Source organism: Nomascus leucogenys, chromosome 6 (assembly GCF_006542625.1).
Source record: "Nomascus leucogenys isolate Asia chromosome 6, Asia_NLE_v1, whole genome shotgun sequence".
Classification (NCBI taxonomy): Eukaryota; Metazoa; Chordata; class Mammalia; order Primates; family Hylobatidae; genus Nomascus; species Nomascus leucogenys.
Genome location: NC_044386.1, coordinates 107,665,565 through 107,691,301, shown reverse-complemented (window position 1 = coordinate 107,691,301; position 25,737 = coordinate 107,665,565). Strand labels below are relative to the sequence as shown.

The 25,737-nt window shown below is 52.3% G+C and overlaps 1 protein-coding gene across 1 annotated transcript; it reads left to right on the top strand.

Moving 5' to 3' along the window:
* Positions 1-15,388: 15,388 nt before the first annotated feature.
* On the top strand, positions 15,389-25,468 carry HAPLN3 (hyaluronan and proteoglycan link protein 3). The gene is made up of 4 exons (XM_030814982.1): positions 15,389-15,541; positions 21,004-21,372; positions 23,496-23,798; positions 24,510-25,468. Exons 1-4 carry the CDS (start codon positions 15,418-15,420, stop codon positions 24,794-24,796), a joined length of 1,083 nt encoding a protein of 360 aa, XP_030670842.1. The 5' UTR covers positions 15,389-15,417; the 3' UTR covers positions 24,797-25,468.
* Positions 25,469-25,737: the final 269 nt, after the last annotated feature.

Sequence of the window (25,737 nt, the reverse complement as noted above, 5' to 3'; positions counted from 1 at the left end):
CTCTTGGTGTGGTTTGTTATTGTTTAATGGGAATGGGATTTCAATTGCGCTGGTTTCCCCATCCCCCACCTGTGGTCCTCCCTGAGTCCCAGCTAGCTTGCTTGCTTGCTTGCTTGCTTTCTCTCTCTCTTTCTTTCTTTCTTTCTTTCTTTCTTTCTTTCTTTCTTTCTTTTTTTTTCTTTGAGAAGGAGTCTTGCTCTGTTGCCAGGCTGGAGTGCAGTGGTGTGATCTCGGCTCACTGCAACCTCTGCCTTCTGGGTTCAAGCATTTCTCCTGCCTCAGCCTCCCAAGTAGCTGGGACTATAGGTGCACACCACCATGCCCGGCTAATTTTTGTATTTTTAGTTGAGACAGGGTTTCACCGTGGCCAGGATCGTCTCGATCTCTTGACCTTGTGATCCACCTGCCTCGGCCTCCCAAAGTGCTGGGATTACAGGTGTGAGCCACCACGCCCAGCCCCATCTTTCTTTATGTCACCTGCCTGACTACACATAGCTTCATAGCAGGAGGCCGGAGACTTTGGTCCAGGGCAGCCTAGAGGGAGTCAGGACTTCCAGGTCCTCAAAACCTGACTTCCCCTCTTCCCTCTGCTTTGTACCTCCATGCCATCTGGCCCTGGGCCCCACAACTGCTGCCTGGTCAGGGGCCCAGCGAGCGCCTGGCAGACACTGTCTCCTGAATGCTTTTGTTCCCTTCCTGCCAGGAAGACTGGCTGGGGCAGCTGGTTTTCCCCTTCAGCAGTTTCCATTCTGTCTGCAACTGGAGTGGTAGGCTGGAGAAACTATAAGAAACCCAGTGAACCTGGGTGCCTTCAGAACTGCGGGAGTTCCTGGGGTGGGTGCAGCGTGGGCCTGGAGGAGGGGGCCGGGGCTCTGCCAAGTGGGCATGAGGCCTCCTGCCTGAACACACTGGTTCCTGGTAGGCCACTGGCGTGTGTGCTCCAGGGATACCCTCTCTGCCCTCCCCTGGGTGGGGGTCATCAAGAAGTGGGGGTGGGCCTCGCAGGCCAGTGTGCTGGTGATCTGGGAGGGTGACTTGCAGGCAGAGGCTTGGCTAGCTTGGGAAGGGGTGTAGGAAAAACCACCCTCTTTGTCAAGGTGAATTTCTCCAAACTTTGGGAGCCGTGCTGTGTTCTGCAGGCAGGGGGTGCCTCTGAGCAACAGGAGGTGGGGCTGCCTCTGAGCAGCAGGAGGTGGGGCCGCAGGGCTGCCAAAGGGAGGGCGTGGCTTTGCTGGAACCACATCAGGGAAATGCGTCTGGAAGTGGTGCCTTTCTGAGATCTGCCATGGCTGGGCTCCTGGGCCTAGCAGGGTCTGAATAAAAGGCCCAGGCCGAGGTCTTCGTAAGAACTGAGGATGGGGGACTCCCTTCCCCTGGGGGTCCCTTGGCCTACTGCTTCTGGTTTCAGAGCTCTCTTCTGTGGAGCGGTGTGGACTGGGTTTAGACCCAAGTCTTTCTGGGTGCTTTCAAGCCTCAGGACTCCCTCCCCGGGGGAGTTTCCTGTCCTGAACCCCTGTTCCAGCATCCCCTGGGGAGGAGCAGACAGTGGGAGAAGCATCTCTGCTCTGGGATGGGTTGGCCGGAGCCTTCTAAAAGTCCCTCTCCTGGGACCCTGGAGTGGAGTCCCCTCACTCCTGACCCCCTCCTTCCTTCCTTGGCTTCTCTCCCTCAGCAGTGTTTTCCATTTGCCCAGCTTTTACCATCACCCCTACACATTGACTTTTTTCTGCCCCACTGCAAGGCAGAGGGTGAGCGTTCAGATTCCACCTGCTGGCTACCCCTTCCCCTGGCTCGCATGTTCAACTCGACTTAACTGTAACAAAATGTGCTCTCCCTGCTGTCCATCCTCTCCCCTGTCGGGAACCTGCAGAAGAACCTACCTTGGCTCCCCTTTGCCCATCAAGCCTGGCATTCCTTTTAGGTGCAGTTTACCTGTTCATCACAGTTCTTTGTGCTCCAATTTGCCCCTGGCTGTGTGTAACACACACACACCCATGCCCAAACACACACACACTCATGGGCCAACTTGAGCTGTGTTTACGAAGAGGCTCTGGGCTCTGTGACCCTGTGACCCTTCGACCCTTCCCCCAGCCAAAGCTGAAGGACCTCCTTAGTCTTTTCTGCTGAGGAAACATCGGGCTGTCCAGGCCAGGGCCCTCATTGGTCTGGACAGGAAAGAAAACACCCTGTCCAAACAGAGGCATCCTGAGCGGCTGCCTGGATGGCTGTGCCGATTAGCAGGATTCCGAAGGGAGGCGCACCCCTGTTGGAGGACCACTCAGAAGCCTGATTGCCCCTGCAGGCTGCAGAGGCATCCCACCCTGTGTCTCCCCTCCTAGCCAGGGCCACTCATTCAAGCCCCATGTCCTGGGGATAGCACCTGCTATGTGCCTGACAGTGAGTTAGGAGTCTGGTCAGCGTTTCATGATGGCCAAACTCAGGGGCATGAGGACGTCAGCAACCCCTTGCTTTTTTTTTTTTTTTTGAGTTGGAGTTTCGCTCTTGTTGCCCAGGCTGGAGCACGATGGCATGATCTTGGCTCACTGCAACCTCCGCCTCGTGGGTTCAAGCAACTCTTCCTCAGCCTCCCAAGTAGCTGGGATTACAGGCATGTTCCACCACACCCAGCTAATTTTGTATTTTTAGTAGAGATAGGGTTTCACCGTGTTGCCCAGGCTGGTCTTGAACTCCTGACCTCAGGTGATCCACCGGCCTCCACCTCCCAAAGTGCTGGGGTTACAAGCATGAGCCACTCACTGCACCTGGCCTCACCCCCTTGCTTTCTATTTGGAAAAGAAAGTAATACAGAAGTCTCATCCCTTCCACAACCGAAGGTGGGGAGCAGCCTTAGCTCCTAGCAGAATGCTGGACAGGGGCTTCCCCTGCTTACTCCCACTGTTTTTGGTATACCAGGCTTTCTAAGGGGATCCCCCCGCCCCAAACTCTCCTATTCCACCCCTACTCTCCTTTCCCAAGACGTGAGGGCCTCAACTCTTGCACACCCCCTTTGCGGTGGTTCCCAGGGAGTCTGGAGACCGCTCAAGCCTGCAGCAACTCCTCCCTTAGGGCCCAGCCCTTGGGAGGGAAAGGTGCGCGTGTTCCTTTAAGGGGCTGGTCTGGCGGGAGCGCGGGGGTTTTTCTGCTGCCGCTTCCTTTCTGCCCTTTTAAGTTCCCCGAAATCCGACCGCTGCCTTGGACCGGGACAGCTCGCGGCCTCCGAGAGCTCTAGCCGTCGAGGAGCTGCCTGAGGACGGTACGTGGCTCAGGGGTCGCTGGGCTTCTGGGGCTGTGTGTGGGCCGGGTTTCTCCCTCACCGCTTTGGGTGCCCTGCGGGTTCCCACACCTCCCGGGCAAAGTCGGGGGAAGGGGCAGGAGGCGTGGGCCGGGCACTGCGGAGGCCCGGGCTGAGATGGGCTGTGATCGCGGGCGAGGGGCGCCCTGGGCACAAGTGGGGAGGGAGCCGCGCGGGGGTGTAGGCGGACTCGCACCGGATTCTCGTGCCCACCTTGAGGGAGCAGAGCCCGAGCGGACCCCGTGGCCTCCGAGACCACCGTCCGCTTCCAGCCCCCTTCCTGCCAGGGGCCGCTTGGCTCTCTCCCCTGTCGTCTGTCCAGGGTCGGCTGCCTCCAGTGCCGTCCGCAGCGCCCCAGGCCCTGCCCCTGGGTATCTGTTGGATGCTCCGGGGGCCCCGGGAGTCCTGGGAGGGGCTGGGGGCAACCTGCGAGGCGGCTGGCGGACCTGCGCCTCTGGACCGCGGCTGGCCGGCTCTGGACGCCTTGGGGCAAACGCAGCGGATGCCTATGAGTTCCAGACCTCGCTCACCGGGGTTCCTGCCCCAGGGACAGCGAAGCCAGAAGGGTAGGGGGGATGGAGGGCAGAGCACTGGGTGGGAGATGGCGACCCTCAGGGAGAAACATAGGCTTGTGCGCAGCCAGTATGGAAACAGCGCGGCACTTGGACCCAGTCCTGCCACCAGCTCGTTGGGTGGCCACAGGCAGCCTGTGAACCTGTTGGGACCTCGGTGTTCTGCGCTGACCCGCGGGAGTGCCTGTGCTCCCTGCAGCAGGGGGCGGCGATTGAGAGGGGCCCTGGCTTCTCTCCCTCGACGCCGCCCGGGCCAGCGGGTTGGGAATGCTGGTAGGAAACACCTCCGGTTTTCATTCTCCTGGGGGCTGCAGGTTTCAAAGGCGCAGATCAAGCCTTGTGCAAACAGGGACAGGGATGTCAAATTTCTCGCTGGGAGCAGCGCTCGAGCAGACCTCGCGGGCGATGCTGCCCCCTGCTGGTACCTGGGGGACTTGTATTCACGGACGCCCCAGTGCGGACTGGCGGGCACCCACCCTCCCTCCAAGCCCAGGCTTATTGTTCTTGGGTGGAGGGATCCCTAGGCTAGAGGCGCCTGGGAAAAGCAAAGGGCTGGTCATCAGGAAACCTGAGCTTTCTCCAAGTTCGAGATATTTGACAAAGATAACGCCTTGGGTAGTTCACTGACCTCCACACTCTTGGCCTCATTTTCCTCAACTGTGAAGAGGAGGCAGTGGTGACCACTTTGTCTCGCGGGCAGTGAGAGAGGAGAAAGAGCCACTGAGACGGTGTAAGACTTCACTGTGTGAACTGCTCACAAGTGTAGTAATAGGTCATATTTTCCCAGTGCTTGCTCCTTATCAAGCATCAAGCAGTGTTTTCAGTGCTCTGCAGCTCTTCTCTCCCTTAATCTTCACGAGAGTGTTTTCTTGTTGGTATTGTCGTGACCCTCCCCCGCTTTTTTTATTTTTATTTTTTGAGATGGAATCTCACTCTTGTTTCCCGGACTGGAGTGCAATGGCTCAATCTCGGCTGACTGCAACCTCCGTTTCCCGGGTTCAAGCGATTCTCCTGCCTCAGCCTCCCGCGTAGCTGGGACTACAAGCGCCCATCACCACGCTTGGCTAATATTTGTATTTTTAGTAGAGGTGGGGTTTCACCATGTTGGCCAGGCTAGTCTTGAACTCTTGACCTCAGGTGATCCGCCCACCTCAGCCTCCCAAAGTGCAGGGATAACAGGCATGAGGCAACGTGCCTGGCTTGTGACCCCCATTTTAAAGATGAAGAAACTGAGGTTCAGAGTGGTGCAGCGACTTGTCCAATGACAGAGGGTTAGTAAGTGGGTGGAGCCAGAACTGAATGCAGGCAGCCAGTCTGCTTCTAGAGCCTGAAATCTTTGCCATTTTCATTTGTTGAGCACCTGCTGCATGCCAGGGACCAGATATCATACATCTTCTATAATTGTCACCACAGCTCTTTTTTTTTTGGGATGGAGTCTTGCTCTGTCGGCCAGTCTGGAGTGCAGTGGTGTGGTCTGGGCTCACTGCAACTTCCGCCTCCTGGGTTCAAACAATTCTCCTGCCCTAGCCACCCCAGTAGCTGGGATTACAGGCATCTGCCACCATACCCAGCTAAGTTTTGTATTTTTAGTAGAGACGGGGGTTTCACTGTGTTGGCCAGGCCAGTCTCGAACTCCTGACCTCAGGTGATCCACCCCCTCAGCTTCCCAAAATGCTCTAGGATTACAGGTGTGAGCCACCGCACCCGGCCTTAAGTTCCTTTTTTTTACAGATGAGGAAATGGACGCACAGAGAGGTGAACTTGCCTGAAGTCACTCAGCAGGATGCAGTGTGTCCAGCTCCAATACTGAGCCCAGGTCCGAGTGCCCAGGCAGGACTCCAGAAGATTTGGGGAGCTATCCACTGTCAAGGTGACTGGGCCGGACTTGGTCTTAGGCCTTCCAGCTGGTGGCACCTCTGTGGTGGTCCTGAGGAGTTGGTGGCTGGATAGCCATGGTAGGGGAGCCGCGGCTACCCATCCCTCCCCTCAGTGGTAGTGGTCAGGGATGGTCAGAGATGGACCTGGGGCAAGGCAGCAACCAAGTGGCAATTGTCATTCCCAACTCCCACCCAGAACCCTGTCCTGTGCACTGACTTCAGCATTCAAGGCTGTGCTTGTCCTCAGCCCCTGAGTTCCCCTTTAGTCTTGTCTGGAGAGAGGAAATTTTCTGTTCAGAGAGGTCAAATGACTTTCCCAGGGTCACCCAGCTAGCAGGTGGCAGAGCCAAGACCCAAACTCAATGAGTTTAACTTGAAACCTCAGGCCTGTGTGCTGCTCGTCTCTCAGAGAGGCCTGGAAAATGGCCAGCTTCCTCCTGGCCTGTCGTTCTTGGGCACAGGGCTGATTTTTTATTATAATTCCTTTTGTTTTTCTTTTCTTTTTTTTTTTGAGATGAGTTTCGCTCTGTAGCCCAGGCTGGAGTGCAAAGGTGTGATCTCGGCTCACTGCAACCTCCGCCTCCCAGGTTCAAGCGATTCTCCTGCCTCAGCCTCTGGAGTAGCTGGGATTACAGGCACCCACCACCACACCCATCTATTTTTTGTATTTTTAGTAGAGACGGGGTTTCGCCATGTTCGCCAAGCTGGTCTCAAACTCCTGACCTCAGGTGATCTACCCTCCTTGGCCTCCAAAGTGCTGGGATAACAGGTGTGAGCCACCGTGCTCAGCTAATTCTTTTTGATTTTCTTGGCATCCCCCTCAATGTGAGGTTACATTACTGCTGGGTTAGCATCCAACAAAGAGAGGTGTTGACCAGATCATACCCCTCCACTCGAAGTGATAAACCAGAGAGCAAACAAAGCTGCATGCCCCATAGGAGAGACACCAGAAGTGATGGAGATAACTCGGGTTCCTTTTAGCTTGGAAAGGAGGAGCCAGGAGGGGGACCTGCAGTTGACTGGCAGTCAGAAAACATCTAGAATGATCCTTTGAGAGTGCAAAGCAGATTCATGCCACTCCTCTGCTGAGACTCTTCGATGTCTTCCTTTCTTAGAATAAATTCCAAGGTGCTACATCATGGGACCTCTGGCCATGACTTAGACATCTTTTCCTGCCACCCCCGCCCCCCGCCCCTTGTCCCTAGGGCTCTAGCCTCACTGACCTCTGAGCCATTCCTGCCAAAGGCCTTTGCGTTTGCTGTTTCCTCTCCCTGGAATGCCCATTCTCCCAGGATTTTCCAGGTTCGTGTCTTCATTGTATATTGGGGGGCCCTCCTGACCCTCCCTGTCCAAAAGGTACCCCTTCTCCTGCTTCCTCTTTCTCTATCACCTGCATCACTTTCACATTCCATATATCACACATCATGGGTTTGTTTTTTTCTTTTTTGTATGTTTTCCCTCCAGAGGTGATGGCCTACTGTGAACTTTCCTTTTGTTCCTGGGTATAATCCCCGACTTTTAGCATGGCACCAATTTAGATGGGCCATATCTTCCTGACTCCTTGCAGGACTAAGGAGGTTCCCAAACATTGTGGAGTTAACAATACCAAGGTCGGCAAGGTGTTCCAGGGTCTGGGGGAAATAGAATTGGGGTTGAGAATTTCTGTGGGGTTCAGGGCAAGCAAATTGATGCTGAAGCAATGACCATCAAGCTGTGGGATCCCCTCAGTGGAGGTCCAAGATGTAGAATGTATTCTAAAGCTTCTGGGACCCAAAGGTCCTCAGTAGGAGATCGAGTAGGAGAAGGGAGGTCAAAATGCCTAAGACACATTATCTTTTGCCTTTATGGGCTAACTCTATAGGAGAATTTAGCATAAGAAAAGAGGGTTTAAGTCACTGGAAATGTGTGTGAGTCACCCTGGAAGAGCTGCCACTGCCAGTTGCATCACATGGAGGGATTGGGGACTGTGACCAGAAGAGAGAGAAAAGAGCCCTTCCCCCTTCCAGGCAGGCAGCTATCCCCATTCACTTCTTGGCCTTCAGGTAACACCAGAGAGTGGCCCTGGCCAGTTGGCTTCAGTTACTAAGGAGCTGCTAGGAAATGGCCACTCAAAGACTGCAAAAGAAAAAAAGGAAAAGGACTCAGTTCCCTCGCCCCAACTGGGCAGTGGTGACCAGGTGCTTCCACACGGAAACCCTTCAGTTTCACCAGAGAGTGGCCCAGGCCGGAAACCTACATTTGCCTCTGTGCGTAGGCACTGTCCACTGAGGGTCCTGAGTTGGAAAGGGGGAGAGAGAGAGAGAGGGAGGGAGGGAGAGAGAGGGAGGGAGGGAGAGAGAGAGAAAAGGGTTGCCCTGTATGGAGCAGAGAGGAAAAGGGAAAAAGAAAAAATAAATCCCAAACTTTGGGCTTATCTCCTGGCTGAACATATCAACATATGTTCCCGGTGGAGGGTCTTGACTACAAGTCATCCAGGTTCTTGGCGTTTTGAACAGAGAATTGGACAAAACACACAAACAAAGCAACAAAAGAATGAAGCAACAGAGGCACAGATTTACTGAAACGAAAGTACACCCCGCAGAGGGGGAGTGGGCTCCAGCATGCGGCTTAAGAGCCCGCGCACTGTGTTTGTTGTCTTCTGTTAGGATTCCATGAGGACGTCTCTTCTGCCCGGAATGGTGGCTGGCAAACGATTGATGCATGACAAATATGTGTTGAATGAATGAGACCGAGTCCCAGCTCCTTTATCTACCTGGGTAACCTTAGGCAAGCATCTTAGCATTTCTGAACCTCAGTTTCCTTGTCTGTACAGTGAGGATAATAATTCTGACACTGGGAGGCCCACAGACAATTGTGTCCATGGAAGTGCACTGACAAGTGGAAGGCAGTCTTTAAATATGACAGATTGGGCTGGGCATGGTGGCTCACGCCTGTAATCCCAGCAGGGGATTTGGTAGGCCGAGACAGGTGGATCACTTGAGGTCAGGAGAACAGCCTGGCCAACATGGCAAGACCCCATCTCTACTAAAAATACAAAAAAAAAAAAAAAAAGAAAAAAAAATTAGCTGGGCGTGGTGGTGAGTACCTGTAATCCCAGCTACACAGGAGGCTGAGGCAGGAGAATCGCTTGAACCTGGGAGGCTGAGGTTGCAGTGAACTGAGATCACACCACTGCCCTCCAGCCTGGGTGACCGAGTGAGAGTCTATCTCAATAAATAAATAAATCTTTATGCAGACTGTTATGGGCTTGGCTGACAAGGACCGAACAGAGTCCTGTCTGTACCACCTCCTGGCTCTGTGATCTTTGGGTAGTTGCTTCATGTCTCTGTGGCTCTATTCACTTGTGGATTAAATGGGGAGAAAAAAATTCTCCTTGCCAACCATGGGGAGCTCTTAGGAGGATCATGGGAGCTGCTGGTTGTAGAAGCCCTTTAACAACCAGGGAGCAAGTGTGGTGCCAGGCTGAAGGTTGTGAGGGTGTGCTGGGGTTTCTGAGGCTGGGGAGGGGTGCCTCAGAGGCTCAAGCGCTGAGCTCACCAGAGGACAGCAGAAGGTGCTACAGTGTGTTCTGCCTTCATGCATGTTTCTGAACTGGGACTCACCTCATCCATGATTGGTGAGAATGATGGAGGAACAATGTCAGTATAACATGGAATTGCATTGGTTCAGTAGTGATTTTTCCCAACCCGTGAATGTCTGGAGATTTTTCGTAATTAAATATCAAGCCTTAGCAATGTGTGAGTTCCTTAATGTAAATGCTGACAGTCTTGCAGAAAGTGCCGTTCTTTAGTATGCATCCAGAAGTCTGTCGCCATCCTAACTCTTTTATTTATTTATTTATTTATTTATTTATTTATTTATTTATTTATTTTGAGATGGAGTCTTGCTCTGTCTCTCAGGCTAGAAGTGCAGTGGCGCAATCTCAGCTCACTGCAACCTCTACCTCCCCAGTTCAAGCCATTCTCCTGCCTCAGCCTCCCGAGTAGCTGGGATTACAGGTGCCTGCCACCACGCCCAGCTAATTTTTGTATTTTTAGTAGAGACAGGGTTTCGCCATGTTGGCCAGTCTGTTCTTGAACTCCTGACCTCAGGTGATCTACCCGCCTCAGCCTCCTAAGGTGCTGGGATTACAGGCGTGAGCCACCACACCCAGCCACCATCCTAACTTCTGCTGTTCACTCTCCAAAACTCAGGAACCACATAGATTTGGACAACACAGCATCCCTTCCTACCCCACATTTCCAAAATCTCAATATCCAAACTCTCACCATCCCAACCAAAGGATGCAATAGCTTTGGCGAAGGAGGAATGCTTGCATGGCTGGCTTAGCTGCTTAAGAGAACTAAAAGTTTTCTGATAAAATAGGAATATGATGAAGAAATTGTAAAAACATATCCCTGTGTTAAAAAAAAAATTGAAGAAGATGACTTCACCTTGGGTCAGACTTTTAATTTTGGTAAACCTGGTTTCTATCAAAACCAAAGCCTCTGAGGACTTACATCTCAAAGGAGGAAGCACTTGTCCCAGTGGTGAAAGCTGCAAGGGGCTGATAGAGGCATCAGTGGGGTGCAGATGTCAGTGGAGTGTTAACGGTGATTGTGTTTTTTGTTTTTTAATTCAGATTGTTCTTATTTTATTAGCTCTCTGATTACAAAGTTACAGGTTTTGAGCAGTCTGTCCTGACTTTATTTCCCTCTAACTTTGTTATTTTTTAATGCATGATTTTGCAAAAATGCACTTTTTTTTTTCAGGGCTACTGATGTCACTTAGTGGCAGAAACGCCTGCATTTGTTTACGCTTAGGAAGCCCTTTCTCACTAGGGAGCATTGTGCTAGATGAGCCGCTGTAAGAGGCTGGAAACATTATAAGCGGCAGCTGGGAGCCCCTCTGCTCAAGGAGACTCTAGGTGCCCAGGGACAGCCGGGAGCCTGGGACATCGAGCTCAACATCAAGTCTTGGCCCCACTTCCCTCCTGGTTCCAGGTGTGGAGCCTGAAGGAAGGAAGAGGAAACGAATTCTTACAAGGGTTTGCTCTGGGCCACTGGGCTGTGTGTGCCACACAATCACCTCCCTGAATTTGGCATGGTTCCAGGCTTTGGGGCTGGAGTGGGTTCCAATCCTAGCTCTGCCACTTCCTGGCTGGATGACCTTGGGCATATGACTTAGTCTCTCTGTGCCTTGGTTTTTCCATCTGCAAAATGGAAACACTAATAGGCTCACATCTTGGGGTAGTGGTAAGAATTAAATGAGAGAGACCAGGTGTGGTGGCTCACGCTAATACCAGCACTTTGGGAGGCGGAGGCCGGCAGAACGATTAAGCCCAGGAGTTTGAGACCAGCCTGGGCAACATGGTGAAACCCCATCTCTACCAGAAATACAAAGAATTAGCTGGGTGTGGTGATGCACACCTGTAATCCCAGCTACTTGGGAGGCTGAGGCAGGAGAATCATTTGAACCCAGGAGGCAGAGGTTGCAGTGAGCCGAGATCGCACCACTGCACCCCATCCAGCCTGGGCGACAGAGTGAGACTTGGCCTCAAAACAAAAACAAAAATAAAATAAAACAAATAAGCGAGTAAGTGCTCAGCTGTTCATACTTTTATGCTGATCATAGTAATGCTGTGGTGTGTGTATTTGTTAGGACAAGTGAGGCTAAGCTGTGTTGACAAAGAGATGCAGGTTGGGCGCGGTGGCTCACGCCTGTAATCCCAGCACTTTGGGAGGCCGAGATGGGCAGATCACCTGAGGTCAGGAGTTCAGGACTAGCTTGGCCAACATGGCGAAACCCCATCTCTACTAAAAAATTACAAAAATTAGCCGGGCGTGGTGGCAGGTGCCTGTAATCTCAGCTACTCAGGAGGCTGAGGCAGGGAGAATTGCTTGAATCTGGGAGCAGAGGTTGCGGTGAGCCGAGATTGCACCATTGCACTCCAGCCTGGGCGACAGAGTGAGACTTCGTCTCAAAAAAATAAAAAAGGATGCAAAAAATGGAGGCTTAAATATGATAGGACTCTGTTTCTCTCTCATAGGACAGTGCAAGTGGAGGAGGTCCAGGGCTGATGGGCAGCTCTGCCGTTCAATCTGTGGTTTCCATCTCTGACTTTAAGCTGGATACTGTGGTTTCCAGAAAGTTGGGGGAAGGAATAACAGGGAAAGTCATCTGTAATTGTTTTAACTGCCAGACCTGGATGTGGCATGTTATTTCTACTTGCTGCCATTGACCAGAACTGAGTCACATAGCTCTCCTAGCTGCGAGGGAGGCTGGAAATGCAGTCTTCAGCTGAGCAGTCATGCACCCATCTAGACCTCTGTTACTTTAGGAGAAAACTAGAACACATTGGCGAGAAATGTACCAGGGTGAGTTTTATGATCTCCATTTCGCAACCGAGGAAACTTGCCCAGAATCTTGCAGTGAATAAATAGTAGAGGTGGGATTTGAACTCTGATCTTCCAGTTCCCAAACTCTGTACCAGGTTGCCCCATTGTGCTTAGGCCTCCCCGTTCTCCATCACCAAGGGGCCTTACAGGTGTCAACAGGGGAATGAATTCCTCTTGGACAAGAAGTGGGGCCTCAGAGTTGGTAGTGTCCTGGCTGCAGTGCACAGCACAGATGGCAGGTCTGGGCCTCAGGTTTTCTGTGAAGGTGTCTAAGAGAATGGTGGATTCTGCCTCTCAATTTTCTTTACATCCATTCTCTCCAGCAAGAGCTCCTAACTGTTCTGGAAACAAGAATGTTTCCTCCACAATCCCATCACTCTAACAAGCCAATGCCATGCCTGTCTGCCTGCCTTCTTTCCTCCCTCCTTCCCTTTCCTTTCCTTTCCCTTCCTTCCTTCCCTCCCTCCCTCCTTCCCTTTCCTTTCCTTTCCCTTCCTTCCTCCCTCCCTCCCTCCCTCCTCCCTCCCTCCCTCCCTTCCTTCCTCCTCCCTCCCTCCCTCCTTCCTTCCTCCCTCCCTCCTTCCTTCCTCCCTCCCTCCCTCCTTCCTTCCTCCCTTCCTCCCTTCTTTCCTTTCTCCCTTCCGTTCTCCCTCCCTCCCTTCCTCTTTCTTTTAAGTGTTTCCTCATCTTCTGGGTCCTGTACACAGGCATTCACAAGACCGCATGGTTGCAGTCATAGCAGAGGCAATTGTATGTTCTGCTTTGTCTATTTTAACTCACACCCTAAGCATTCTTCCACGTTGCTACATGATAATCATAGTTATGTTTGCAGCTGCCTGCTGTCATTCTGGTCTTGCTGCCCCCAGGTCCACCTTCCACTCAGCCCCTGCAGGGAAGTGTCTTAAGATGTGAGTCTGATCCTGTGACTTCTCTGCTTAAAGCCATCACTGGCCCCCAGGACAAAGGATAGACTTCTGGCCAGGTATGGTGGCTCATGCCTGTAATCTCAGCACTTTGGGAGGCCGAGGTGGGCAGATCACTTGAGGCCAGGAGTTCGAGACCAGCCTGGCCAACATGGCGAAACCCCGTCTCTACAAAAAATACAAAAATTTAGTGGGGCGTGTTGGCGCATTCCTGTAATCCCAGCTACTCGGGAGGCTGAGGCACGAGAATCACTTGAACCCAGGAGATGGAGGTTGCAGTGAGCTGAGATCTTGCCACTGCACTCCAGCTTGGACGACAGAGTGAGATTTAAAAAAAAACAAAACAGGATATGCTTCTGGGCCTGACACCCAGGGCATCCAGACACTGACCTTGGTGACCCCCTTACCTCCTCTCTCCCATGCAGCCAGGGTCTTGGTAGGAAGCAGAATTCAGCCCAGATGATTCCAATAAAGAGACTTTAATGGAGGAATGACTTCTAGAGAGTAGGGTGAAGGGACCCAAAAAGGAAGTGGGGGACGCAGAGACCAGCAGCAGCAGACACTCTGTGGCAGGGGCACTAGGGTGGCGAGGGAGCCGGGAAGCAACACCCCGTCTTCTTTCTCTTCCCTCTCTACCGTCTTCTCTGAGTGCCTCCCATTGGCTCAACCCCACTGGAAGCCAGAGGGCCCGGGGAACTGGGACAACAGGGACCACTACATGTCAGAGAAAGACAGACGATGGACCTGGTGGGTATGTGGGACAAATGGAGGACTTCCTGTACACCCCCAGCACCCCCAGGCTCGGGACTCTTGCTGGCATCTGCACCTTTATAGTGGCAGTGCCCTACTGGATAAACCTGTCAGTCCTTCTCCACCTGGCAAACTCCTGCGCCTTCAGTCTCATTTGGACATTCCTGTTTCTGTACCTCCATCTTGGTACTCACCACACAGCAATCAAGACTGCCTGCCCACGACTCTGCTGCTCCCTGGACAAAGCTCCTTCAAGGAGTGACCCCATCTTTTAATTGTTGAGAGCACGCAGTAAATGGCAGGTGAGCAGGGCTAGGGTGACATGAGTGAGGCAGTAGCCCTTGGTGTGAGATTTAAGCGGGGGAGGAAGGGAGTTTGCTAGAAATCTTAGTAATCAAGACATAATATTTTAATACAATATTAAAAAAATCAAATCATCAAACTACAGCCCATGGGTTGGCTGCCTCTTTTGAGTGCCCACCCAAACTGGAATAGCTCCCAAGACCTCTAGCATGGTGTTCACAAATTATTTTTGAGTTGGGCGCAGTGGCTTATGCCTGTAATCCCAGCACTTTGGGAGGCCGAGGCAGGTGGATCACTAGGTCAGGAGATTGAGACCATCCTGGCTAACGCGGTGAAACCCCATCTCTACTAAAAATACAAAAAAATTAGCTGAGCTTGGTGGCATGCACCTGTAGTCCCAGCTACTTGGGAGGCTGAGGCAGGAGAATTTCTTGAACCCAGGAGGCGGAGGTTGCAGTGAGCCAAGATCGCACCACTCCACTCCAGCCTGGGCGACAGAGCAAGACTCCGTCTCAAAAAAAAAAAAAAAAAAAAAAAAAAAGGGTTCACAATGCAGGACTCATCTTAACATACCCTCTATTCACCCTGATATTTTCTATTCTAGTCTAGTTTATTTGGCATCATTAAAAAATGCTGCTCATACCTTTCTTTTCTTTTCTTCTTTTTTTTTTTTGGACAGAGTTTCACTCTTGTTGCCCAGGCTGGAGTGCAATGGCGTGATCTTGGCTCACCACAACCTCTGCCGGGTTCAAGCGATTCTCCTGCCTCAGCCTCCTTAGTAGCTGGGATTACAGGCATGTGCCACCACGCCTGGCTAATTTTGTATTTTTAGTATACATGGGGTTTCTCCATGTTGGCCAGGCTGGTCTCAAACTCCCGACCTCAGGTGATCCGCCCGCCTCAGCCTCCCAAAGTGCTGAGATTATAAGCGTGAGTCACCATGCCCGGCCTGCCCATAACCTTTCAAATTCTGGCTTGAAAAACATTAAGCCTGTCATATCATCCGCTTAATTTTCTCTACTGTCTTTTAGCTGCCTGATACTTCCTTCTTATGATTTGGCTCTTTGCTGATCTCCCGTCTTGCCTTCGGGGTACAGCTCCCTGAAAGCAAGAACCTCATCTAGCTTGTCACTGCTGTCTTCTCAGCTCTGGGAACAGCGTCTGGCATGCAGGCGGCAGGTGTCCTGCAGTGAGCTGTTAAGCAAGCTTGTGAGTGGTGTTGGAGCAGAGGGGATGTGGGCCCTGGAAGCTGGGCTTTTCTAATTGCCTTGTTTACCTCCCCTTCCCAGTTTGCCCTGGCCCGGGTCACCCTGGCATGAGGAGATGGGCCTGCTGCTCCTGGTCCCGTTGCTCCTGCTGCCCGGCTCCTACGGACTGCCCTTCTACAACGGCTTCTACTACTCCAACAGCGCCAACGACCAGAACCCAGGCAACGGTCATGGCAAAGGTAGGCAACCTCCTGAACCCAGCTCTTTGCTCCCCTGGGTGACCTAGACCTCCTTGGCTCTTGCTGTGATCTGCGGGTTCCAGGCTGGGACAGGGACAGCAGCCCTGTTCCAGCAGGGCCCTTGTAGTGGACCAGCTTGCTTCTCAGACAGAGGAAGGGGTGATTTCATTTTCCTGTGTTCGCCAGCCCCTTCGTCATGGGGCCCAATTCACTTAGGCTTTTTACTTTCCCTAAAAGTCTTGCCAGTTGTTCAAGGTCCAGCTTGAATGTGTCCTCCCCTGGTCCCCCCCAGTGTAAAGGGGACTTGGGGTCGAATAGATGTGAGTTTGAATTTTTTTTTTTTTTGAGATAAAGTCTCACTCTGTTGCCGAGGCTGGAGTGCAATGGTGTGATCTCAGCTCACTGCAACCTCCGCCTCCCGGGTTCAAGTGATTCTCCTGCCTCGGCCTCCTGAGTGGCTGGGATTACAAGCATGTGCCACCATGCCTGGCTAATTTTTGTATTTTTAGTAGAGAGGGGGCTTCACCATGTTGGCCAGGCTGGTCTTGGACTCCTGACCTCAGGTGATCCACCTGCCTCGACCTCCCAAATTGCTGGGATTACAGGCATGAGCCACCATGCCTGGCCCGAGTTTGAATCTTATAATTCTACCTCTTACTAGCTGTGTGGCCTTGGGCGGGGAACTTTTTAAAGTAGCAGTTATTGTGCACCCATCATGGGTTGGGCGTGCTTCTAGATGTTTTGCATATGTCGTCTCCTATAATCACAAAAGCCCTGATGTAGGCAAGGGTGAAAATACACATTTTTTTTTTTTTTTTTTTAAGATGGAGTCTCACTTTGTTGTTCAGGCTGGAGTACGGTGGTGTGATCTCGGCTCACTGCAGCCTCTGCCTCCTGGGTTCAAGCGATTCTTCTGCCTCAGCCTCCCGAGCAGCTGGGATTACAGGCATCCGCCACCACACCTGGCTAATTTTTGTACTTTTAGTAGAGATGGGGGTTTTGCCATGTTGGCCATGCTGGTCCTGAACTCTTGACCTCAGGTGATCCACCCACCTTAGCCTCCCAAAGTGCTGGGATTACAGGCCTGAGCCAACGAGCCTTGCCAAAAATACACATTTTTAACCACTAGTGCAGCACAGGTGCTGACCAGGCTGAATTGGTGCTGCCTGCCCTCACAGCCTGAAAATAGATTCTATTATCATCCCTTCTCATAGATGAGCAAACTGAGGCTCAGAGAGTTGATCCAGTTGTCCAGGTCACACAGCTATTAAAAAGACAAGCTGAGGGCTGGGTGCAGTGTCTCATGCCTGTAATCCCAGCACTTTGGGAGACTGAGGTGGGTGGATCACTTGAGGTCAGGAGTTCGAGGCCAGCCTGCCCAACATACTGAAACCCCGTCTTTACGAAAATACAAAGAATTGGCCAGGTGCGGTGGCTCACGCCTGTAATCCCAGCACTTTAAGAGGCCGAGGTGGACGGATCACGAGGTCAAGAGATCAAGACCATTCTGACCAACTTGGTGAAATCCTGTCTCTACTAAAAATACAAAAGTAGCCGGGCGTGGTGGCAGGTGCCTTTAATCCCAGCTACTCAGGAGGCTGAGGCAGGAGAATCGCTTGAACCTGGGAGGCAGAGGTTGCAGTGAACCGAGATCACACCACTGCACTCCAGCCTGAATGACAAAGTGAGACTCCGTCTCAAAAAAGAACACAAAAAACAAAAAATTAGCCGGGTGTGGTGGTGCGCACCTGTAATCCCAGCTACTCAGGAGGCTGAGGCATGAGAATTGCTTGAAGCTGGGAGGAGGAGGTTGCAGTAAGCTGAGATCATGCCACTGCACTCCAGCCTGGCTGACAGAGCGAGACTCGCCTCAAAAACAACAACAAACTTGTTCCACTTGTTTGTGGAAGGAATGAACCAGATTGCTGGTCTCAGTAATAGCCAGCACCTGCCATGAAGAGCTCACAGCCTGATTCAGAGACGACACATGAGCCTGCAAGCGCAGGGCTGGGTGTTTCTCACCTTTCCCTCTGCCTTTGAGTAGATGATTGTGCCTGCAGAGGCGTTTTCCCTCTTTTGATTAGTCTCCTAGATCAGCTGTAACAAATGAACACAAACTTGGTGGCTTGAAACAAGAGAAATGTATTCTCTCACTGCTTTAGGCACCAGAAATCCAAAATTAGTTTCACTGTGCAGAAACAGAGGTGTGGATAGGACTATGCCTCCTGCGGCTCTTGGGGAGAATCTGTTCTTGCCTTGCCTCTTTTGGTTCTGGTGGCTGCTGGCATTCCTTGGCTGTAGCTGCCTCACTCCAGTCTCTGCCTCCATGGTCATATGGCCTTCTCTTTTATATGCAAATCTCCCTCTGCCTCCCTCTAAACAGGTACTTGCACATTTGCATTTAGGGCCCCTCTGGAAAATTCAGGATACCCTCCCCATCTCGACATCCTTAGTTTAACCTCATCGGCAAAGTCCATTTTGCCACGTAAGATAATGTTCACAAGTTCTAGGGATTAGGATTTAGGGTATTTTGGGAGGCTGTTATTTAGCCGACCACACCTTTTTCTTCAGAATGTATTTTGTCATACAAGCACTACCTTATTTATTTATTTATTTATTTATTGAGACAGAGTCTCGCTCTGTCGCCCAGGCTGGAGTGCAGTGGCGCGATCTCGGCTCACTGCAAACTCTGCCTCCCGGGTTCACACCATTCTCCTGCCTCAGCTTCCCTAGTAGCTGGGACTACAGGCATCCGACACCACGTCTGGCTAATTTTTTGTATTTTTAGTAGAGACAGGGTTTCACCATGTTAGCCAGGATGGTCTCAATCTCCTGACCTCGTGATCCGCCCGCCTCGGCCTCCCAAAGTGCTGGGATTACAGGCGTGAGCCACCGCGCCCAGCCTACAAACACTACTTTAATGAGATTTGCAGAATTTAAAAAACTTAAATTTCCTACTCATAGTTTCACTACACTACCAGGCCAACATTTCATTTTTCTGTTTCCCTTTTGTCCCTGAATATGCAAGCAAAGTCATATATAATCCTTCCACCCAGGGGAACCACTGCTCACTTTTTAGGTATCTCTTTCTAGCCTTTTTTTTTTTTTTTTTTTTGAGACAGGGTCTCACTCTGTCACACCAGTGCACTGGTGTGATCTTGGCTCACTGCAACTTCTGCCTCCTGGGCTCAAGAGATCCTTCCACTTTAGCCTCCTGAGTTAGCTGAGACTACAGGCGTGCACCACTGTGCCCAGCTAATTTTTGTATTTTTAGTAGAGATGGGGCTTCACCATGTTGGCCAGGCTAGTCTCGAACTCCTGGCCTCAAGTGATCTGCCCGCCTCAGCCTCCCAAAGTGCTAGGATTACAGGCGTGAGTGACTGCACCTGGCCGAGCCTTTCCTTTATGATTTAGAAAACTTTCTTCAGCAAAAACCAGCTTATGTCATACATATGATTTTTGTAGTCTCCCTTGTCACCTCATACAATAGAAATCGTTTTCTAAGTCAATGAATGAATATACGTCTACCAGATTATTTTACATGGCTGCATAGTATTTTATCATATGGATGTACATTTTCATTTTATTCAGGTTAAAGCTTCAAAGGTAACTTTACTTAAGAGAGTTGGGAAGAACCAAGGAAGTGGCCCCTAAATGATAGCCCTGCTTCATATCTGTTGGACACTTTCTGTGTGCCAGGCGTCCTGCCTTACCTGATTTGAACCTTACCACAGCCCTCTGTAGGGACTGTAATTAACCCATTCTGCAAATGGGGAAGCTGAGGCTTGACTTCCCTGGATTACACAGCTGGGAAAAGGTGGAACCAATGGCAAGCCGGGATTGCCTGACTCCAAACCTCTGTACCTACTGCCTCTGCAGAGCAGGACAGCTCTAATCTGAATGAGCCTGAGAATCCCCTGGAGGGCTGGACCCCATTCCCAGAGTCTCTGATGCACTGGGACCCCACAATGTGCATTTCTGGCAAATTCCTGGTGATGCTAATGCTGCTGGCCCGAGGGCCACACTTGGAGACTTCTGCATATGTCGATCTGCCACATTAGTATAGCTCTTTTTCAGCATGATTCCTCTACAGGGAACCTCCCTGTCTGTCTCCTGCTTACCCATGAGGCTGTCCCCTTGCCTCCACCTTTTTAATTAATTAACTTGTTTCTATTTTGTTTTCAGCAACAGAGTCTTGCTCTCTCACCCAGTTTGGAATGCAGTGGTGCCATCATGACTCACTGCAGCCTTGACTTCCTGGGCTGAAGTAATACTCCCACCTCAACCTCCCGAATAGCTGGGGCTACAAGCACCTGCCACCATACTCAGCTAGTTTTAAATTTTTTTTTCTAGAGACAGGGTCTCACTGTGTTGCCCAGGCTGGTCTCAAACTCCTGGGCTGAAGCGATCCTCCTGCCTTGGCCTCTCAAAGTGTTGGGATTACAGGCGTGAACCACTGGGCCTGGCCCCTGTCCCCACCTTGAGTAAATCAAGCATGTCTTGAAGTCTAGACCCAAGAGAATGAATCAGTGAGGTCCCAATAGGGGCTCCCAAGTTAAAGATGAGGCAGCCTTAGCCTATGAACTTGATTCTTTTGTTGCATGTTGAGTTCTGTGTGTATTTGTAACTCTGAGCTGTGAGCGTAGTCTCCTTTAGAAGTTCTGACCTTAGCTCACTAGGCTGCTTGGTATCTGGGAAGAGTCATGGTGGACAGCTGGACCAGAGAGTAAAGCCGGGGCTGTGCTGTCCTCTGGCCAGTGCAGTGGGGAAGGAAACTCCGAGGGATCCCTATCAGGGCCACTTGTCCTGGCCATGTACCTCATGTGGGGTGGCTCTTGTCGCCTGCTCCATTGGTTAGATTTTGATGCATAGCAAACCACCCAAAACTTAGTGACTTGTTTAGGATGACAGCCGTTTGTTTAGCTCATGATTCTGTGGGTCAGCATTTTGGAGTGGGCTGCATTTCTTCAGGTCTTGCGGTTGGGTCTTGCAGATGTGCCTGCCTGTGGTGGGCAGGTCAGTTGGGGGCTGGTTGCTGTAGGATGGCCTCAGCTGGGGCGCCCTATCTCTGTTCTGTGTATTCTCTCATCCTCTAGCATGCAAGCCTGGCCGTGTGTTCATGGTGGCTGGCAAAGTCCTAAGAAAAAAGTGGAAGCAGCAAGGCCCCCTGGGACCTATGCTCAGAACAGGCATGATGAACAGTCTCTTCCAAGGCATTCAGTTGGTCAAGCAAGTGGCAAGGCCAGCACAGATTCAAGGGGGTGGGGGAATAAATGTCATCTCTTGATGGAAGGAGATGCCAAGTCACATTGCAGAGCATGTGGATACAGGGAGGGGTGGAGCATGGTGGCCATTTTTGCAATCTGCGCCTGGAGGAGCCACGGATGAGGGTGTGCGGTGGCCCTTGCAGGGGTACAGATGTGCTGCAGCAGGTCTCATCTGCACCGTGTCTCTCCCCCAAGACCTCCTCAATGGAGTGAAGCTGGTGGTGGAGACACCCGATGAGACCCTGTTCACCTACCAAGGGGCCAGTGTGATCCTGCCCTGCCGCTACCGCTACGAGCCGGCCCTGGTCTCCCCAAGGCGTGTGCGCATCAAATGGTGGAAGCTGTCGGAGAACGGGGCCCCAGAGAAGGACGTGCTGGTGGCCATCGGGCTGAGGCACCGCTCCTTTGGGGACTACCAAGGCCGCGTGCACCTGCGGCAGGACAAGGAGCATGACGTCTCGCTGGAGATCCAGGATCTGCGGCTGCAGGACTATGGGCGTTACCGCTGTGAGGTCATTGATGGGCTAGAGGATGAAAGCGGTCTGGTGGAGCTGGAGCTGCGGGGTGAGACCCTGATGGGGACTGGGTGACACTGGGACCTGAGAGCAGAGGGGAGAGGACCAGAGAAAACATCCAGACCTCTGTGCTTTAGACATTTCAAAGTACTTAATTCTCAAAACAACCCACAGGGAAGCTACTGTTACGACCCCCATTTTATAGGTGAGGAAACTGAGGCACAGAGAGGTCAAATAACTTACCTAAGGTCACACAGCTTGTAAACGACAGAGCTGGGGTCTGAACCCAAGCACCCAGCCTCTAGAATCTCTTCCCCTCTACCTGCTGTCATTCACATCCCATTCAGAGAGAGGAAAACTGGAGCTGATCCCACAGCTTATTAGAGACAGAGCTGAGATTTAAGCAAGGTTAGCGGGTAACACAAGTGAATGAGGCAGCCCAGTGTGAGATGCTGGGAGTGGTGGGGACTGGGCACACTCCTGGGCCCTTGTCCTCTCCCCAGGGAGCTCCCACGCTACTCAGGCCCAGCTGATGATGCCACACCAGAATGCAGGCCCCACTTTGCCAAATTTTCTGGCTTGATAAGTTTATATTTTTATGTGAGATCTCCTGATTTTTATGTAAAAACCTTCTTTTTAAAAACAAAACAAAAAACAAAGAAACAAAAACAAAAAGCCCCCCAAAACCAAAAACAAACCCAGTGCTGTCCAAACCAGCCACACCCTGCAAGCCAGATCTTGTATGTGGGGTCCCTGTTTGATCTGTAACTTGTATTTACCTTCTCTGTCTCTAGGATGGGACTGTGTGTCCTCATATCTCTCCCACATATTAGGGAGGCAGTTCGGGCATAGAGGAAGGTGACCTGAATTTAGCCCCAGCCCGCCCCAGCTGTGACATCTGGGTAAATGCCTCATCCCCCTTAGAGCCCTGGGCCTCTCAGGTGTAAAATGAGGTATCACAATCTTTCCTCCTTTACCTCCCTCAGAGGCAATGAGGATAAGATATATGTCCTTAAAATGCATTCTCTGTCTTTGCCACCAGTGTCCACACGGCTTACATGGTGGCTCAGAGGGGCCACATTCCTCATTCTTGAAGTTGGGGTGGCAGTGGAGTTGGGGAGAACCCACAAGAGTCATTGGTCTGGGGTCTGCAGGGGCAGTCTAGAGAAGCAGGGAGCCCTCACCCCATTCCCAGGGCTGCAAGGGCTAGGAATTTGGGGTGGAACCAGGCATGAAATAGTCCCCCTGCAAACACACGTGGAGGCTGCAAGCTGATTGTCAGGGCTCATGGGCTTCTCTGCCACCCAACCTGGCTTTGCCCAGGTGCCTGGCTTCCTGCCCTGGTGAGATTGGAGGTTTGGGGCTCAGGCTATTCCCAGGTCCTTGGCCACAGGGAGTAGATTGCAAAGACTCCGAGTAAACAACAGCAGCCAAGCAGTGTCCTTCCCAGACCCCTAGGGTCACCTCTACTCCTTAAGGTTTCATTGACTTGGTAGAGACTACATCTCAGAAGTTTAAAACTTTTTATTAGAGTAAAATTTCAAACATGAACATATCTTTTGAGGGAAGCCTGTGGCCCCTATCAGACCCTGGCCACAAGGAGAGAAACCACCTACCCAGGACTTCCCTGCCCTTGAGCCTCCTTTATGGAAGGCCCTTCTCCAACCCTCGCCCCACTGCCTCTAGGGCCTCTCCTTCTCCTGAAAATCATCTGCCACACGTGGAAAGTTCCTTGCATTTTCCTAGGAAATTTCCACATTCATAATAACATAGATGATCAGGTCCCAGCTAATGAGTGGGGAGCTGGGAGTCAAACCTGGCCCCTAGAGCCCAAAGCCCGGGCCTGTCTGGAGAAGATGGCACAGCTCACTGGGGGTCTGGCGACAGCCTCGTGGATTAGGTATCATTTCCCTTCTATTGTTGGGGACATTAAAGGACTAATTAATTACCTTAACTCATGGATGTTTTCTGAGTACTGCTGTGAACCAGCTGAGTCCCAGAAGAGAGGCGGCAACGGACAGGAGGTCAGAGGTTTGCTGAGTTTTTCTAAGGGACTGTGTATGTGTGTGTGTTGCAGGCAGCACATGTCCCAGTGAACGTGGGAGGAGAGCAGGGTGTCCAGCCAGCTGGGCCCCTGGCCACCCCCTAAGCTCCTCTTTCCTCCCCCGGCAGGTGTGGTCTTTCCTTACCAGTCCCCCAATGGGCGCTACCAGCTCAACTTCCACCAGGGCCAGCAGGTCTGTGCAGAGCAGAGCGCGGTGGTGGCCTCCTTTGAGCAGCTCTTCCGGGCCTGGGAGGAGGGCCTGGACTGGTGCAACGCGGGCTGGCTGCAGGATGCCACGGTGCAGTACCCCATCATGCTGCCCCGCCAGCCCTGCGGCGGCCCGGGCCTGGCACCTGGCGTGCGAAGCTACGGCCCCCGCCACCGCCGCCTGCACCGCTATGATGTATTCTGCTTCGCTACTGCCCTCAAGGGTGAGTGGAATGGCCAAGTCCGGGCCTGCGGGTTTGGTGGCCACCCGGGACCTGTGAGAGGGCAGCTTCTGGGGAGCTCTGGCCCCGTCTGCTGGCTCTGCTGGTACTGCCACCTGGAGGCCAAGAGCACCAGCCACCCTAGAAGCAGCGTCTGGTTGAGTTTTGAGTGCTTTGCTGCTGCTGCGTTATGCAGGGCATAAATCATTGGTTTCTTCATTCATCAAATGTTTACTGAGTGCCTACCATATGCTGGGGCCTAGACTAGACTCTGGGGAATCACAGACGAATAAAACACAGCCTGTCTTCACAAAGCAGCTCATTTCATAGGAAGATGAGCAAGTAAAAGCAGAAACTGGTTCAGTGTCATATGCCAAGCCCTTGGAAAAGTGTCTGACACATAGTAGGTGTTCAGTAAATGACCGAATGGGCAAGAGACTCTGACTAGTCCAGCCTAGGTGGGGTGCCCACCCACCTAAATAGGGAAAGGTGGTGGGGGAGTGCAGACATGGCTGGAGGGACCCGGGGTTCTATGGCAGGTGGGACAGAGCTCTCTGGGACCGGGTAAAGATTAGGAAGTGTTCCCTGCAGATGCCTGGGCTCAGGTAGCTCCCTGGGCTCAGACGGGTCTTTGGGGCCGGCATCTCTGCAGGCCCCGCTGTGCTCTCTGGCTGTCCCCTGCGCTGTCCGGCACTCACGCCCCCTTTCCCCCAGGGCGGGTGTACTACCTGGAGCACCCTGAGAAGCTGACGCTGACAGAGGCAAGGGAGGCCTGCCAGGAAGATGATGCCACGATCGCCAAGGTGGGACAGCTGTTTGCCGCCTGGAAGTTCCATGGCCTGGACCGCTGCGACGCTGGCTGGCTGGCAGATGGCAGTGTCCGCTACCCTGTGGTTCACCCGCATCCTAACTGTGGGCCCCCAGAGCCTGGGGTCCGAAGCTTTGGCTTCCCCGACCCGCAGAGCCGCTTGTACGGTGTTTACTGCTACCGCCAGCACTAGGACCTGGGGCCCTCCCCTGCTGCGTTCCCTCACTGGCTGTGTATTTATTGAGTGGTTCATTTTCCCTTGTGGGTTGGAGCCATTTTAACTGTTTTTATACTTCTCAATTTAAATTTTCTTTAAACATTTTTTTACTATTTTTTGTAAAGCAAACAGAGCCCAATGCCTCCGTTTGCTCCTGGACGCCCCACTCCAGGAATCCTGCCTGCTCCCCTGGGCCATTTGCGGTTTTGTGGGTTTCTGGAGGGTTCCCCGCCATCCAGGCTGGTCTCCCTCCCTTAAGGAGATTGGTGCCCAGAGTGGGCAGTGGCCTGTCCAGAATGCCGCTCGCTGGGAGTCCGGGCATGGTGGGCACAGTTCTCCCTGCCCCTCAGCCTGGGGGAAGAAGAGGGTCCCGGGGGCCTCCGGAGCTGGGCTTTGCGCCTCTCCTGCCCACCTCTACTTCTCTGTGAAGCTGCTGACCCCAGTCTGCCCGCTGAGGGGCTAGGGCTGGAAGCCAGTTCTAGGCTTCCGGGCGAAATCTGAGGGAAGGAAGAAATTCCCCTTCCCCTCTCGGTTCCAAAGAATCTGTTTTGTTGTCATTTGTTTCTCATTTTTCCCTGTGTGGGGAGGGGCCCTCAGGTGTGTGTACTTTCTTTGGACAATAAATGGTGCTATGACCGCCTTCCGCCATCCCCAGTCCTTTTCTGTGTCTCCATCTCATTCAGTCTCATGGCGCAGCCCCCTGCCTGGTGGGTGTGGTGGGGGCAGTCCTAGCCCAGGCTTCATAGGTTGGCTGGGTCTGGTCCCTGGGGTGAACAGGGAACTCTGCAGGCGGGTTCTAGCCTTGCCTGCTCAATGTTTCACCTGGTCCTGGGTGCTGGCCTAGTGGCAGAGGACCTGGCTTCTGTCTTCATCATCCCCACCCCTTGGCAGTGTGTCTGTCTGTGTGAGGCTCAGCA